General features: G+C 40.1%; 1 protein-coding gene across 1 annotated transcript in view; it reads left to right on the plus strand.

Annotated features, from left to right (window-relative positions):
* The window catches only part of DHRSX (dehydrogenase/reductase X-linked), a 160,969-nt gene that overhangs the window by 20,147 nt on the left and 123,247 nt on the right, over nt 1-17,575 (plus strand). The window contains exon 2 of the mRNA XM_048934489.1: nt 16,064-16,171. Within this exon, the coding sequence (XP_048790446.1) occupies nt 16,064-16,171 (108 nt within the window). The remainder of the gene's footprint in view (nt 1-16,063; nt 16,172-17,575) is intronic.

Below are 17,575 nucleotides of genomic sequence, written 5' to 3' on the forward strand. Positions count from 1 at the left end.
TACTTGTGCATTCATAGCTGAATTCACTGCATTACATGGCATGTGATTTTAACGTTAAAATTAGCAAGAAAAAGGTCAAGAAATGCAAAATCCATGTTAACTGGATGATGTTTGACTTCCTAATTACATGATGTATATATTTAAAGAGCAACTAATCCAACTCAGAAGCCAGTTTAAAAAGTCGAGCGCAATGTCATCCGTACTTAAGATGAATATCTCCTAAGACCTGAGTTCTTTGGACTTAATTTTGGACATGTAACTTTACTCATTATGTAGTTTTTCATGCATTCATTTTGTCAGTTGGTCTTTCATTGTCGTTACGTGAAATCATCCAGCAGGGAGAGAAAGAAAAAATATTGTAGGATGCAGACAAGAGAATGTAAAACAATGAAATAGGTGGGCAATATTTTAGCATGCACTTCATCTTCAGCATGGCCATTAGAGTTATCGTACAGTGACAATCTTTCGTGCTTATCTGTGCACAAATTTAATCACCTCTACTTGTATTTTTACTTTTAAATGCAATGTATCTTTTCCATCCCTTCCATCTTTAAGGTGATCTAAAAAAAATTTTTTTTCCTCAATATTTGCTAATTGAAACCAGTCAATAAATATTCCAGGGAGATACAAGTGAAAAACAAGACTTTTTTCCAGTCTTCTAATTGAATTTTCCAAGAATTCTTTTTCTTCCTTAAAAACAAAAAAATAAATGTATATATTTATATCTACATATGAAGCCTTTTTGGTGGCGTGCAGCAGTAGAACACGGGGGCAAGGGGCAGAAACTGGAACACAGGTAGTTCCATACAAGCACAAGAACTTTACTGTGAGGGTGATGGAGCACTGGAATAGGCTGCCCAGAGAGGCTGCGGAGTCTCCTCTGGAGATACTAAAGATCTGTCTGGATGCTCACCTGTGCATGGTAACCTACCTGCTGTTGGGAACCTGCTTTAGCTCTGGCTTGGATGACTCGATGATCTCCAGAGGTCCCTTTGAACTCCTACAGTTATGTGATTCTGCGATTCTGGGAAATGGCTGTCTGCAGCGTATCTGCAGTGATCTGCCACCTGCAAGTGAATCAGGGTCTGCATCAAAGTCTGTAGTAACTTCTTGAGATGAGTGGTGATGCTGTGGAGGAGCAGATGCAGAGGTCAGCAGTCCATTCATTGTGCCTGAAACAGCAAACGGGGTGTGGAAACGTAAGGCTGATTGATTCACTCACTCTGCTGGGGAATTGTCATTGTTTCCAAGGAAGAGCTGGTGGGGTGGCTGGTGGGCTGTTCTGCCTTCATCTTCCTGCTCACCTGGGTACTGCCTAGCTCTGCTGGACTGTCATGGCATCAGCTCTATGAGAACACGGATCTTCCTTGGGCTGAACCTTCATGGTCTTGGCTCTGTTTGCATGGAGACAGCCCCTGTGTGCTGCATGTCATTACTATGTGTATTAGCAGAACAACACTTGCAGAAGCACAGCCTGTTCAGTAAAACACTTCTTCAGCTTCCCCAGGCAGAACACCAGGGAATACCTGCAGCTGCATGTTCTGTGGGTACAAGAGCAGTGGCCACAGCATGCCACAGGAGGTGGGCACTTAGCCAGAGCTGTGGTAGGCCTGCATAAGCCAATGGCTCTGGCTGGAGCAATGGTATGGTAACCACAGAGCTGCCCTATTTCCTGTGTGGAACAGGATTGCAATAAAAATTGCAAGCGTAGTCTGGCTTTGCCTCCTCATGGCCTCCCTTCTAAGGGGGCTTGCCTGGCCAGGAAGCCCCAGTGGAAAGCCAAGCAGCCTCAGACTGACAACTGTCACATCGTGCTACCTGTGGGATGTAGGGCTCGCATCTCCAAGCACTGCTGCCTCTGGGGACACAGGCACCTGTGCTCAGCAATAGGCCTGTGCTTGAAGTGCAGGCATCCTGAGTTCATGGAAAAAGCCTTAGACAGAAATACTGGAAACAGCAGACAGCTGCCGAACAAGCCAGCACAAGCTTGTAGTCTTTTATTCCTCAAGCTCTATTTTTTTATTTGATGATAAGTTTTAAGTCCTAAATTGCTTTATGCATCTCAAAAGCAAAGCCTTAGTCAAATGATTTCAATGACTGAGCATCAAACAGAAGTTAGGTGCTGGGGTACCTTTGCTGTTTAATGTAAGGGAAGTAATGTAAGGGAGTGCTGCAGACAGGGACTGCAGTCCTGAGTGGTGGCTCCATAACAGAATGAGCAAAGTAGCTTTTCTTCAGTAAACAAAAACAAAACAAAAGCAGAAAAAGAAATCTCTCCTTGAAAGGCTACATCACACCTTAATTATTTCCTACAAAGTGAATCAGTGTTTGATTCGGGCTGGATCCACGGCTGAGATGGAAAAGCAGAGTGCAGACGAGAGACCTGCTGGTGCTCAGGCCGGCATGTGAAGGGTGCTGGTGCTTGTGCTGGGACCATGGAAGGATGGACAGACACTGCTGGATGCTCTCCCTGCCAGCTGCTTCCTGAGTGACATCACAGCCTGCCTATGCAGAGCTAGCAGTGCCTGTGGAACTGTAGCCCTCATTTCTGGAACCAGTGCTGGGAGCTTTCAGTCAACAAGGTCACGTATCTCTGTAAGAAATGCACTTTTCCCTTAAAAATGTGGCAATCTATTTATAGAAGGTAATTAAGTGTACAACTGAAAATAGGACGTTGTGTCATATTCCCGGAGCATTATCAATAATGGGACTCATTTTGTGAACAGTTGCGTTTCTTCAGAGCAGCATGTGATAGTCTCTAATTGCAAAATTAATAGCAGATAATGATACTATGGAATGATGGCCTCTTAAATTGAGACATACTTCAAAAGCTTTTATTCTATGGGGTAACTTGGCATGTTAAAAATCTTTGACAATTTTGACAAAGAGCAATTATAGAGCAAGCACAGTAGCTGCTTCTCTAAGTTAACTAATTCCCTGAATCCCGTGAATAGGCATTAGATTAATGGCCTATAAAATTTCATTTGAAAATAAGAATTTCACTAAGGAATAAAAATTTCCAATTTCATTGAAAATCTTTCCCAACGAATAGCTCCCTGCTGCAGAGTTGGTAACTTCCTTGTGAAAACTTTGGTGCATATTTTATGAGGAATAAGAAAAAAATGAAGGAAAATGCACGAGCATTAGGTCACTTAAGAGAGCGCGAAGAAAGAGAACAAGAGTCTGAAAGGAAATAACTCTTTTCCTAGAACAGAATTATTGTTAGAGAACTAGGCAGGTATATCTATTACAGGTGAGACCTTTCTGTATTTGGACTTTTATACTCTAATTAACACCCCTGACCTTCTCATATAATCAAAGAGAAACATAAATAAAATTCTGTCTTTGGAAAATGAATGTTACAGCTGTCTTAAAGACCAAAAAAAAAAAAAAAAAAAAGTATGTCATTAGTGCTTTCTTCTTCCAAGTTCCAAACTGTGTTTTTTTTAAGCAGTTTCACATAAGGAAAACTGTCCCATCCAGAGGCTCAGGTGTTTCAGTTAAGCTCTGATCTAAAAGAAGAGCTCTCTTAAAAATAGAAAGAATGACAAAAAGCATGCAGGGTATCTTCCGTTGCCAATCTGTGCTTCTGGAGGAGAAGTGGTGGCCTTGAGATGCTACATGGCAGCACACAGAATTGTAGAATCATAGAATATCTCAAGTTGTAAGGGACCCATAAGGATTATCGAGTTCAACTCTCGGCTCCACGCAGGACCACCCAAAATACAAACCCTATGTCTGAGAGCATTCTCCAGACATGAACTCTGGAAGGCTTGGTACCAGCACAGAGCTCAGTAGATGGCTGTGAGATCTGCTGTGGGGTCTTCAGGATCGCCATTTTGGGTGTGTAGATGACAGGCCAAGAGAATATCCAAACGAGTGATGTTCTCATCACCTGGTGCAGGATATCTGAAAGAATGAATCGAGAGACTGCTTGGGAAGATGTGAAACCAGTGCTCAGGGAAGTATAGAGCTGAGAGGGAGAGATGTTGAAGCTATTTTCCATCTTTTTTGTTAACCTAGTATTACCTGAGAGTTTACTTGAGTTACTGTTGATGCTGTAGCGGGTCTGATCGTTAGAAGATTTTAATAATATGGAAATGTGTTTTTTAACATGCATTTTAATTAATTGAGGGTATCTCAGGGTAACTTTAAATACCAATTGGTTCATCTGCTACGCTTCCTGTTAACCAGATTTTTCCCAATAATCTCTAATCACCTTTTACTTCTCTTCTTGATTCTAATTACTGGAACTTTGTGTACGATAACAAGCACTTCAGTTCAGAAGTGATTGCATGGTTTTCTTAAGTGATGTGCTCCAAAAACTTTCAATTACAAAAATTTCAATGTCAAAGTCCTGTATACTAATTCATGACTTCTGCTTACTTATTTGTGTTTTATGGAAATACCGTGGGAAGTGAAAGGGGTGGCTGAAGTGGTATCAGATCATTTAACCTTTTGGAAGAAGCAGATCTGAATGTGACCTTCAGCTCTTAAGCTTTATTGGAATATGGAAACTATGTTCCCTGTCTCTGAAAGAGAAAAGGTGCAGTTAAAACTACTCTTAATGATCTTGCTAAATTTTTTTTGTCCCCCCAGAATGTAATATATTAAGGAAATATTTAAAGAATTGACTTTTCTGATATATTTGTTGCTCAGCTGTATCTTTCTATCTATGCTCTGAGCAAGAAGAGATGGAATAATTAATTCAATCTTTTAATAGCATGTAGTCAGAAGAAGAGGCGTTAGAATTTACAGACAATAAAAGTAGGAGCTATAAAGAAGATATTGGTGTTTGTGGTAGAGTATCCTGTACTGTCTAGGAGTATAACAGTACTGTCAATACTGTTTTGAAAACTAAAAATATTTGATCTTTTGACAAGCATATGTCATACTGCAAAGCATTAATTGTTCCCTTCTGACTTTATAACTCTTGTGGTGAGATGCTAAAAAGCAGATAGCTGTATTTTGTTTTTGGTATGGATTTCCATGTTGACCATAAGAAGTAGATGACTCTTTGCTTCGGTTTCTACACAAAGTGTTAATTAGTATTCAAATTTTGGCATTTTCAGACCTTTGGGTAGTAAATGTTGTCCAGACTTCAGTGTTTATAACAGAACCCCTTCTTTGCCAAAGGGCATGACTGGCCCAGGTTGATTTCTGCATGGTTTGATATTAAATCAAGAGTTGCAGTTGGTTGGGCTTGTTTGTTTGTTTTTGTTTTGTTGTTCCTGTGGAGGACTCTTTGCTTTGAAACAATCAGTCCAGTGTTTACAGTGTTCTTAGGTGATGTTTCTGCATTGCATCAGATTGTTACATCTACTCTGATCATAATGGAGTAACAGACAATTAGCCCTTTGCAGATTCTTTCTATTTCTTAATCATTTCAAAGTCACTGTTGTCAGCCTGGGTTTTAGGTAAACACTACAAACCAAATGCTAATTTTTCACAGGTAGGCATGAAATTTTAGTACTTTACAATTTTGTGGCACTTTTTATGCAGATAACAACGGCATTGTCAGTTTTTTGAATTAGCTGGGATGTGATCTTTTGAGAGAAGACATTTTCTGATGCTGTTATGTTTTTGTTTATCTTCTGTTTATTGATCCTTAGAAATTGACCACCAGCTTTCTGAGCATGGCAAGGAAAAATATTACATTTATTGGGAACTTACGAAGCGCAAGAAGGTCTTTAAATGTCAAGTGTTCGATGACACTGGAAATAGGAAGGCTTCTTTATGCTCAGGGGCTTAACTGCTGAGGCAGTCAGGCCTGACCGAGAGCAAGGACTTGAAACTGTTTCTTACATCCTAAGGAATGCAAACAGTTCATACTGTTCTGAAAGAGAGTTGCATCTATCTAGTTGTTGGTAACAGCTTGAAAGGTGGAGAATTTTTGGTTCTTGATAGAGAATGAAAAAAATTTCTAATGCCTGTTACTTTTGCAGGATGGGAAAAATTGTTGTACAGGTACTAGACTATGCAGAGCCATTATCCCTATTTAAATCTTCTGGGATGAGCTCTTCTTTTTCATCTCTTATTTCACAACAGGAAAAAATGTAAGATGACATAACTTAAAGAGCATTGGCAAGTTTTACATAAAATGACATTGCCTAAGGTATTGCACAGTTACATTTGCCTAGAGGGAGGGAGTATGGGAGAAAGTATCAGTAAATCTATTCAAGAGATAACAGATGCTTTTTCTTAAATTAAAGATACAGCCGTATATAACATCTCTATCTTTAGTGTGACTGGAGTGAAAGAGAAGAAAGCCAAAGAGTACGATTTAATAGGTAAATATGTAAAAGAAATGAAAGATAAGCAGGGCAGAGAATACATGGCAAATGGAAATGCGTCTTCTTCTATTCTTGTGATAGCATTTTCCCATGTAAGAAGTGATACGGGTAAGCAGATTCTTTTAATGTATGAACATGCAGGGAACAGTTACTTTCTGTTGGGAGCCAAATTTCTTTCCTTGATATTTTTAATAAATCCATTGATCTTAAACATGCAGGGTGTGACTGTTCAGCGTTTGTAATTAATTATCAGTATTTCCTCACATTATTGCAATGACCTTGTCCTTAATGCTCTCCATTCTCTTCCAAGAGAAGCAGTTTCATGGCCTCATCCTAGTCCCCACTTGGCCTCTGTCCTCAAGACAAAATGATTGCACAGTTCAAGAAAATATGCCATGTGCAGTCTATTGCACAGTGAGTGTTTCTGTGCCAAATATTCTTGCACAAGTTTGTCAACACATATCAGCCTTTACGTGAAATATCCTTGCTACATGAGACTAGTGTTTCTCCAGCAAAAACTGGTTCAGGCCTGAAACAGCATATATGTTTAAGGTAATGACTAGCATGTAATGACAGATGCTGCTTGATGTATACATAAACCTTGAAGAGCTGTAACTTTGCTGATATACCTGTAGATGTAATGTGGTATTTCTGTCTGTTATTTCTGATTCCCTCTCACACCTTTCTTCCTTCTTCCCTTCTCAGTGTTCTAGGGCTCTCCTCTTCCTATGTGTAGTTGGAAATTTTTCTCCTATAGCAGTTTCTGGGCAAACCTGAATTCCTGCTAAATTCTTTTTAAAGATTTTAATAATGTACCAAATTATTTTCCAACTGTTTGATTTGTATGATGGTGTGTGTAATCAATTTGGCACCTGTAAAAATTAATTTCAATTCTGTTATCTTTAGGTGAGTTTTGGCTAAAGGAACAAAGTACCCTAGAATGGCAAACACATCCAGAAGTGAGATCTAGGACTCAAAAACTACACCTTCTCTTCTTCTTTTCTTTCTTCTACCTTAGGGCAGCTCCATTTTGGTTGGGATCAGATTTCCTATTAACTCTGTCAAAATCAGCCTGAACTTGTATTGTGAAAAGATCAGATGTATTCTTCCTCAGACCATTCTTCACTGCAGCCTTGTAGCCCTTTGCCTTAGAGAAACTCAATTCAGAATTGACAAGAAAATATCCCAGATTAACCATTCTTTTTGCTTTTCTCCATTCTCAGCCTCTCACTTCTTAAGGAAGGGAGCAACATTCAGAATTTTCTGGCATGATAAATGATGCTGACTGCAGAAGGTCTGCACTAGGTTTATTGGAGGAAAAAGTTCTTCACAGTCAGAGTGAAGACAGTCAGCTTAAATTAGTTCAGAGAATTACCATATATATTGTTTTTGAAAACTGCAATTATCTGTATCTCTGTGCAGCCCTTCTGGCAAGTCTAGCAGTTGCCAAAAGACCTGGATCAATACTACTACTTGACAAGTACACCAAAAGCACTTGGGCTCCACCTGAAAAATATGTGCAAGTGCAGCTTCCCTTGGCTCTTCTTACCAAGCAGAACCCTTACACTGGCCAACGCTCCAGGCAAGAGCCCCAGAAAACAAAGCACTGAAAACACATCTGCAAGTGCAGAGGAAATATTTTTCTCTTGACTTTGGCAGTAGTAGTCCAGTCATTGGTTACAGTGCCTTGACTCACACCACCCTCCCAACACCAAACTTCAGGGGATTTGGATCCATACTGCTGGCCAAGCTGTGACCAAAGCAGGTCTCTTTTCTGGACTTGTTGTGTTTCGGGGTTTTTTTTCCTGCCGTAAGGATAATACCATCATACAGAGATTTATAATTCAGGTATATTAAAGGATAAATTAAATACATTAGAGATGTGTTTCTTCGAGCTAAATACTTGAAAGCAACGGGGAAGGTGAAGAGAGTGTTGAATTACTTGAAAACAACCTCCTCTCCACAAAAAAGAGAACCTGGAGAGGCGGATACTCCCTTCTCCTTCCCCCACACTGCGTTCCACACACACTGTACTGCTTTAATCCCGGCTTTCCAGGAATCGGTGGTAGAAATGCAGATAGGTGTGTCATGCAAATGAATTTTTGAGTGCCGCATTCCACCTCCCCATTGTTGCTGCAGAGATCTCTTATCATGGGACTTAGGCTATAGAATGCTTAGAGCTGTTGCTCTGAAAAGCTGCCTTATTTTGGGTAGCATTATTTATTTATTTTATTTTTTAGCAGAAGACAAGCTCCTTCGTCCTGCTTGTGTCATAACTCTCTTCTTACTACTGCTTCAGTTTATCTTGCATCTTTCTTAACATGGGGATTTTTTAGTACAATTTATTCTTGCTGTGGATAGTTTTCGTATGATGTTATGATAGTGAGCTGTAATAATACCTGTTGTCTATGTAATACCTCACAAAGCTCCCCAGTGTGTTCATGAAAGGTAGAACTGGAGGGAGAAGGAGCCGTTCTGCTTATAGCACTGTGTAGCACAGCTTTCCTGTGCGCTAAAGAAATTAAATGTCTGGGAACAAATCCTGAAATAGATTTCAGAAACTTCTCCCTCTGGCTTCGATGAAAGACTTGTCATCTTGCTTGGAAATCTTGCTTTGTCCCTGTAAGGAAGCTGACATCTTAGTAAAAAAGCTAATGCCATAGCCTTACATCAGGCTTAATTTGTTTTTCTTGGTTGTTTCCATTGACAAAGTAAATAATTGCATGAGTTTGGTTCAGCTGATTTTACTGCTAAATCTGAAGAAATACCACCTATTCATGTGTTGATGAGGTTGGAAAGAGATGAGGATACACATCAGCTTCATAGCTAAGTGAGCACATCACTTTTCTAGCTGGCGTAACTCCCGCTTTCCTGCTTTTGTGCCATTTGCTGCCCTCCTGCCTTTTGGTGACTTTGTGATGTGCTGTCAGGATACCTGGCTTGGCATGAATTGCAGCACTGATGGGATTCCCAAATGCCTAGGCAGCCCAGGCAAATTGCTGCTGCAGTCTCTTACAACTCATGTGAACCTTGTGCAGTGGTTAAACAAGAAACCTGGTCATACGAATCCAGGGTTTTTACTGTGTTTTTGTGAGTGCTTATTCACAATCTGCCTTCCCTATCTGGTACTATGTGGGTGGCTTCTTAAATTAGGTCTTCCCCTGGCTGCTGAAGTTCTTACAGCCACCTGGCTCCTGTTCTTCCATGAATAGCACTCTGAGATACTCTTCCTCTATGGGACAAGGGACATATTTCCATGATTTAGTTTCTCTGGCTGTTCTGGTTCTTCAACACCTTTCGCTTCCCATCCGTACAGTCAGTACCAGCCTCTCTGATGCCTCTGTTTGTTAATGATTCCCAACTATTAGTTCTCTGAAAACTGAGTAAGACAAAAGCTTGGAGGCTTGTCCTATAGCTGGTGCAAATTTTCAGTTGTGCATAGAAACAAGTGCTCTTCCTGGGCAAACCGGTCACCTTTATACAAATAAGCCAAATGATTTCAATTATGTTGGATCCATCAGTCATGTGCCTGTGGATCTGCATGTGCACAAGGCAGTTGTGAGCAGAAAGTCTGATGGCGTGGAACTGCTGAAACCAGCATGATGCCATTGCACACAAGGACTAGTCAGGCTGGTTGCCACCTACCTGGTTTCCCATCTTAAAAGCCTTCAATCTTGATTGCATACTGATATTCCATAGAAAAGTGATAGGAAGCAGCAGAGGCAGAAAAGATTTTGGTGTGCAAATTCAGGAGATCCATTTGCATTTGAAAGATTGTCTGCACAGGCTCAGGCTCACAGCTTTCCTGCTGATGAGAGCTCATGTCTTACAAAAAATATTGGCCAGTTTATTCCTCAGAATCATAGAATGGCTTAGATTAGAAGGGACACCACAGATCACCTAGTTCTAAACCCCTGCTTTGGACTGAGCTTCCCTCCACCAGCTCAGGCTGCCCAGGGCCACATCCAACCTGGCCTTGAGTGCCTCAGGGATGGGGCACCACAGCTGCTCTGGGCCAGTGCCTCACTGCCCTCTAAGTGAAGAGTTTCTTAACATCTAACCTAAGTCTTCCCTCTGTTAGTGTAAAGGCAGTGCCTCCTGTCCTATCACTATTAGACTCCGTAGAAATTTTCTCGGCACCACCATGTTGTAAACTGTGGAGAAAGACTTGGAGTATTTTGGAACAGGAAAACCTGCTCAGTAATTCATTTGCAGATTTAACTATTTGAATTCTTAAGCCATCAAGAAAAACTTGCCTGTGCCATGTCTTGTGGCGTTAAATGAGGACTGACAATTACAGTTCACCCTTTGTTTTACCCAGAGTTGCTCTAGAGGAACAGCTCCAAACCTGGTCCTTGTTACGCTGTCATCAAACTGAATATTCACTGAATAATGGCTTCTTTCTTTTTCCTTTTTCTCTTTTAGTTTTTTTTTCTATCTGTGGTTCTGCCAGTTACCTTCAGGGATAACATTTGCATAGAAGTTATTCAGTTATAGGAAGAAGGAAAAAAAAATAACTGTTAGGATTTGTCTGTAGGGTCTCCTCAGCATAAATGCCCCCAGGGTCCCTGTGCCCAGCTGGGAGGCAGGCCCTCAGGTAGCCCCTCTGACCATCCTTCCTCAGCACTCGTCTTTCTGGCCTGATAAGGACAGGAGATTCATTCAGACAATCTGAATTCCGCCTTTGGCCCCAGTGTCTTAAGGAGAGGTTTTAATGAAGAGGCTAATATAAAGATATTGTATTTTGATGTCCACATGACTCATCATTTTCCACAAAAGCAGATGCCGGATTAATAGGTTAGAAGACAGGACTTAGATAAAAACTTGATGCAATTTGCTTTGTACTTCATAGTGAAGTTTATATATATACATGGATATTGCCTCAAACAGGCAAAGGACTTAGAAAGAAGAGCTCTTTTGAGGGGGGATTTATCTGTGTTAACATAGCACTTTTCTGCAAAGAAGACAGTTGGTTTAATGCCTCTATTTTGATTTGTCTGCATCATTACTTCCACCTCTGCCTCAGCTGAATTTTGCTGGTAATGAAGGTCTGCATCCTATTTTTTCCTCCTTGGTCTTAGCACTTGCACAGACCACCCTCTTTAGGAGCCTCTCAAAAGTTAGTATTTTTTTAAAATTACAGAATTGCCTTAAATTCATGGTGTCATCAACTGTGTGTGAAGACTTGTCTGTGCAAGGAAGTTATTTCAGATTAGGGAAAATGTCATATTTTAAAATGACATTGGCTATTTTAAGATAGCTTCATATTGGGACATATTCATTACAGAATAACCCTGCCTTTTTCTGCTTTAGCTTAATCCACTTGCAAAGTAGATAAGCTTATTTCTTCTGAATGCTTTGAGGTGTAGACAGAACATCAGCCTGGGAGAAGACTGTCAGAATTTGGCTTGATAAATAAGAGCTTAAAGACCTCAGGCTAGTTTCTTCGAACACAGAGGGAAATGAGCAGCGAGTGCTTGGTCAGGGTTTCCCATTAGCACCAGGACTGTGCAGTTCTCATGTCCCACAGTGAAATTGCTGGAGATGCAGGCCTGTAATTGAGATCAGTATCTACCTGCTTACCAGGAACAGAAGCAGAAGGAGAGCTGGGGTGTTTTGATTACATGTTTTAAATGAGGTGAAGAAACTGCCAAAGAATGCTTAGGCAGTGGGGTCCCTTAGGGTCTCACCTGCCTCTGGCCAAGCTCAGCTTCAGCTGGCACACAACATAAAGCAACATCTGCTGGGAAACCAGCAGCGCCCGGGGCTGTTTTGGAAGTTCTATATTGTGATTCACTATGGAAAATGTGTTTTCACAATGAAAAGGTGTTTCTCAAATTCTGTGTGATGGTTGTGTTCAAGTGGAAAGCACACACTGACTGGTTTGTACTGGGGCTGTATACTGGGCTTGCACGTTCAGCCTGCGTCTGACCTTGGCTGTAGATGTTGTAACATGAGCAGCGCTTTGTCCTCATGCTGATTCTTTGTACATTAAACTATCTGTCTGGTTGGAAACGGTACACCTTTTACATAGATTAAAATGAACTTAAGATCAATCTAATAAATTAAACCTAAGAATTGGGGAGAGTTAATTTTTTTTTCCCCAGACTTCGTATTTCAGTTTTCAGTGGACTCTTTACGTTTCCCATTTGGAATTTAATGATCTCAGATGTACTGTTCCGGCTATTCAAAACCAAGTTCTCTGGAAGTTGTATATCATACATGTAAATAAAATGGATACTGGCCATTTACATATGTGTCTGCAGCTCTCATTTTTTCTTCCCTGGGTGCTTCCTAAGTCTTTGAAGCTATATGATACAAACAGCCTTATTATAAAATGCTCTGTGATGATCTCTGTTATTTTTTCAGTGAAGGCTGTGTTTCTGTTGTGATTTTCCTTGCAAGCTGCTAATGTACCTGGTTTGAGTGGCTGTTGGGAGCAAACATTGTCATTTTCTTTGCAGCCCTCATGAACAGGATAGGACCAAACATTTTCTTTCACTATCCTCTGCTAAACACTACTTTGTCATAGCAGTACCTGCTGTCACTTTGCTTTTCTGGCTTCCCCTTTCCTTCACCTTATCAGCTCCTCCCCATTCCTAACTGCTTTTTCTCCTTTTCTTTCCACATTTTGTTTTAAAAGGATTAGTTTTGCACCGGAATGAAATACAGCTTTTATGCAATAGATAGATATAGTGGAGCAGTAGTTGAAAATGAGCAATAGCATGTACATGCAACATGTAAAATCCGAATCTCATGGCGACAAGGTGGTTAGAGGGGAAAAGCAAGAAGAAATACAGGGAGTTGGGAGAGAAGATACTCAGATCTACATGAAAGTAATTTATTTTCTTGATATATACTTGATTGAGTGAGTGTTTTTGTTGTTGCTGTTTTTCAGCTATAGTGAAAGAAACAGAATTGAGAATGATTTCATTGTCCTTTTTGCTCCAGTTCACACATGCAAAACAGGATTAAAAAATAAGCGGGAAGGACAAGATATGGGGAAGGAAGCAAGCCTTCTGTTTATGCAGCTTGCTTTACAAGCTGTCATAGCTCAATTATCAATACAGTTTATGATTGGATTAATTAATACTCAGGAGATAACTGCTTGGTGGATTATTAAGCTTACATTTTTGCTTTCTAGTGGGCATTTTCTCTGTGAGTATATACACTTTTGCTACGTGCAAGATTTGTACACGTTACTGTCTCGGCCGCAAATAACCTTTCCTGTTTTAGCAAGAAAGCAATGCTAATGCTCCTTGTCTGTGTTTACACCTCTTCAATCCTTCAGGAAGCACCTTAGAATGGGTTTTATGGTGTGGACTAAGGTGGACTGAGGAGTGTTTGCTTTGTAAGAGGTGCTTATTAAGTGCCTTTAACTTTCTGAGCTAACAAACCTGGGTTATAAGAAATGTGGGTATTGGGAAGGATGTATTTCACCTTTTTTTCTCAGTGAAATGATAGACATCCTTCTTGCTGAAGAAGCATCGTGGAGAACCCAGACATTGGAGTATCTGCCAGACTGCTTAAAGAAAAGCCTCTTTGCTGTTTTCCTCCTCACAATCTCATTAGCTCTGAGGCCATTTTTTCTCTTTTCCATATTGTTTCTGGTCTTTTCATTGGTTTTGGAGTTGCCTGTTGTGACGAATATGGCTTGTTGCTGGGTAAAAGACCTGTCCCCTTCACCAGTGGTACAAGAGATTGTGTTTTCTTATAGTCTAAAACTCCATCTAAGTTGAACAACACAAGCATATTCTCCTCCCTTTTTCAGGTCTTGGATCATTGGAGCACTGCAAAAGGGACTGAAGGTTATGTCCTTGCCAAATTTAAAATGTATTCAGTCACATACAAGGACTAGTCACATAGAGGTGATGACAGCTTGGATCACACTACAAGCATTTTATTTTTCTTACTCTTTAAAAGAATTTATTTTCTGTTGCAAACGCATTTTTTGTTGTTGTTTTATTTTTGTATGTGTTGCTGACAGAAGACAGACCAGACAAACATCATCTAAAAAAAGCTAAGATTGGTGAAGTAGTAAACAATTGGAAAAGACTTCACAGAATGGGAAATCTAGCCAAGTATTTAATAGCAGGTATAGCCTTGATATCTAAACCTAACTATTGAAAAAATGTAGGCCTTTTATATCGAGTTCATTATGATCAATGTTTTTGGTAGAAATTGCAGGGCTGCTAATGTATCTAATTGGAAACATTTAGGAAAACTCTTCACCATGGTTTGTTGAGCGCAAACTATATTTGTTAGGACAAAGCATGCATGGATGTCATTGCAGTAGGAATTAACATTCAAATAATTGCAAATAATTCACAGTCTACATGGGAAAGAATCAAACAGTTACCTGAAGAGAACAGGAATTCATGTTGAATTGCACTAAAAATAGCTGTGTGATTAAGGAAAGATGAAATTTGGGAGTTGCTGTGAAGAAAGCAGCTTGTATCCATGCTAGTTCTGTTTTTTATAACTATGCGAAATACGGGTTTATGTTGTACAACAAAGAACCCCCCTAAAAACCTAGAAATCAAAATAGAAAATCCTTTGATAGATGAAAGTCAGCATCTATTTAACATTTGTTATCTATAATATTGCCTGCAGCCACTATTCCGTGGCAAAAGGAAATATTCAGCGCCGTTTTCCCTGTACAAGTATCTAGCAGCTTGTTCTAAAAACCAAACAGGAGCTCACCTCAGTAGCACAAAGAGCACAGGGGATTCACATGAAAGATCTGCCACCTCCTCAAAAACCATATTTGATATTTGACCTGATTTATGCCTACCCAAACAGTTCAATTAAACCTCTCACAGATGACAGCCTCTGCTCCCACATGGCTGGAGTGATCCTGCTTTCCTGTACAGCAGGAAGGCTTCCTGCCAGGCTGAGCTGTGCAGCCTGCATCCGTGCCCCGCTCACCTTTGTGGCACTGAGGAATGGAGTTATAGTATTGCAACCTGGTGGATTGGAGGGAGGGTAGACTTGGTGATCCTGAAGGTCTTTCCCAACCTGCAGGACTCTGGGATTCTACTTTCCTGACCTCCTCACAAGGTCCCATCTGAGCAAGGCTGCAACACTCCTGCCCATCATTAGCACTGGGACAAGGGCCAAAGCACCTCGCTCCCAGCGTCAGTACAGGACATGGGCATTTCACCACCTTTTGGTTCCTTTGGGGGCAGAAGGGTTAATAGGGCAGAAGGGTACACAATGGGGATAGGGCCTGTGCCCCACCTGACCATCTCTTCTCTTGTGCTCAAAGGTGTGTGGATAGGGGAATCCTTTGTGAGTGTCAGAAATGGCTTCTGCAGTGAGGGCTGTGGTGGATGGAAAAAGCGGATCTGTGGTATAATGCAAAAATTATGTTCTCATCTCTTCGGGGACCAGAAGTCTGTGATTTTCCACAAGCAGAGTATTCAGTTATGCAATTAAATTAGGTGGACTGGTTTCTGCCCTTTGCGTGGACGTGTCTGCTTTGGCTGAGCTCTTCACTGTGTTCCGTGCTCCTAGTGGAGCAAATGTTGGACTCTGCTCTTTGTCATGCAAGAACTTTGCAGGATTTCATGCTGCCAATTGAATTTTTACATGAAGTAAACAGTCCCAAAGCTGACTTCTAACAGCTGACAGGCTGCTCCTTAACAAAGTTAAGGCAATATTTTTGATGGACAGATTGTTAAGTGTGCGTCTCTTTCAGCTGCATCTTAAGTTCTTCATCATGTTACTGCTATGACCTAACTTTGCATTATTTCTTTTTCTTCCTATAGTTTTCCCTACACAAAATGGAAAAGTTGCTATAGTGACTGGAGGTGCTAAAGGAATTGGTTACCATACTGTGAAGCATTTGGCAAGACTTGGCATGCACGTTATAATAGGTACAGTCATTATTTCCAAGATATTAATATATATTTTTTGTTTGTTTTAGAAAGTATTTTCTGTGTCTTTTATGGAGTATTTTCTTTCCAGTATAAGCATAAGTATGGAAGAGGAAAGATGGCAAGGGGAAGAGTCGACTTTTAGCACAAATGAAAATTTGATTTATATTTTGTTTTGCAAGATTTTAAAGAAAAGTGTTTTTGTTTTTTTAAATACAAAACTTGGAAGACTTGAAGTACTTTATGTGAAAAGTCAACAAGAAGGTCATGGAAAAGACTTTAAAATGTGGACACTATGTAAATAATAACTCATTTCTGAACTTAACTAAGGATGAACTTGAACTTTAGGGTTCACATTTTCAGTAAGAAGTAAACTAATGAAAACCTCCAAGGAATATTCCACTGTTTAGCGGTGGATGATCTGTGTTCTTTTGTCTAGAGCAGAGGAACAAACATGTAAAAATCTCACATTTACTTCTCAGAGGTTCATTCGTCTCAGCCTGAAATAGGATGGACAAGTCATCTTTTGGAAGTGCTTGTTTCTCCTCATAAATTTTAAAGTGTTTGTACGGTGGCTGTGTTAGTTTAAGAAGTCATTAGGTATCTGAACTTAGAATAGGTGCATTCCCATAGGAACTCCAAAAAGAGCCCAGAATTCAGAATTTCCTCTCTCTGCTACAATGCTAGTGAGATATTTTTCTTTAACTTCAAGAAAACACTGCAACTTCTACGCTGTAAGTCTTCTGAAGTTTAGCTTTGTATCACAATGGCAAGCTGGTGATGGCATTCTATTTAAATTTTATTCAGAACATGCTCTCTTTCTCTAAGGTCCTGTATACATATCTTTTGAAAGAAAATGAAAAACAAACAAACAAACACAAGCACATAAGTACATACTAGCCATGTATTTTCAGTGTTCTGTAGTAAGTAACACTAATGGACTTGCCCTGGAAGTGCGCAGGTGTAATGCAGAATACCACTTACTCATACAAATTTTAATAGATGTGTCAGAACTAAGCGTCTGTAAGAGGCAAACAGATGCTGCTATACGTAGCTAGATGCTAGGCACAGCTAATGTAGTGAGATGTAGCTAATGTTGGCATTAATATTTCAATAAAGAAGTCATTTTTCATCTTGAAGGTGGACTGCAGAATGGACTTGGTGAGGAAACAAAAAGGCCAATTTTCTCCTCTTTGCGTAGAGTTGGGGAAGTGCAGAACATTGCTACTTTTTTGAAGACTTCATAGCATGTAATGTTTAATATTTAGATTTTGTGTAGCGAAATTCAAAGCAAAACGTTTTGGAAAGGGAAGGGAATATTTACATCGTTTTTACAGAATCTACAAGCAAACTGATCTTACCTATTCACCATCACCATCTCATAGATTTCATTTAGTCACACTC

The sequence above is a fragment of the Lagopus muta genome, chromosome 1, assembly GCF_023343835.1.
Source record: "Lagopus muta isolate bLagMut1 chromosome 1, bLagMut1 primary, whole genome shotgun sequence".
NCBI classification, from domain to species: domain Eukaryota; kingdom Metazoa; phylum Chordata; class Aves; order Galliformes; family Phasianidae; genus Lagopus; species Lagopus muta.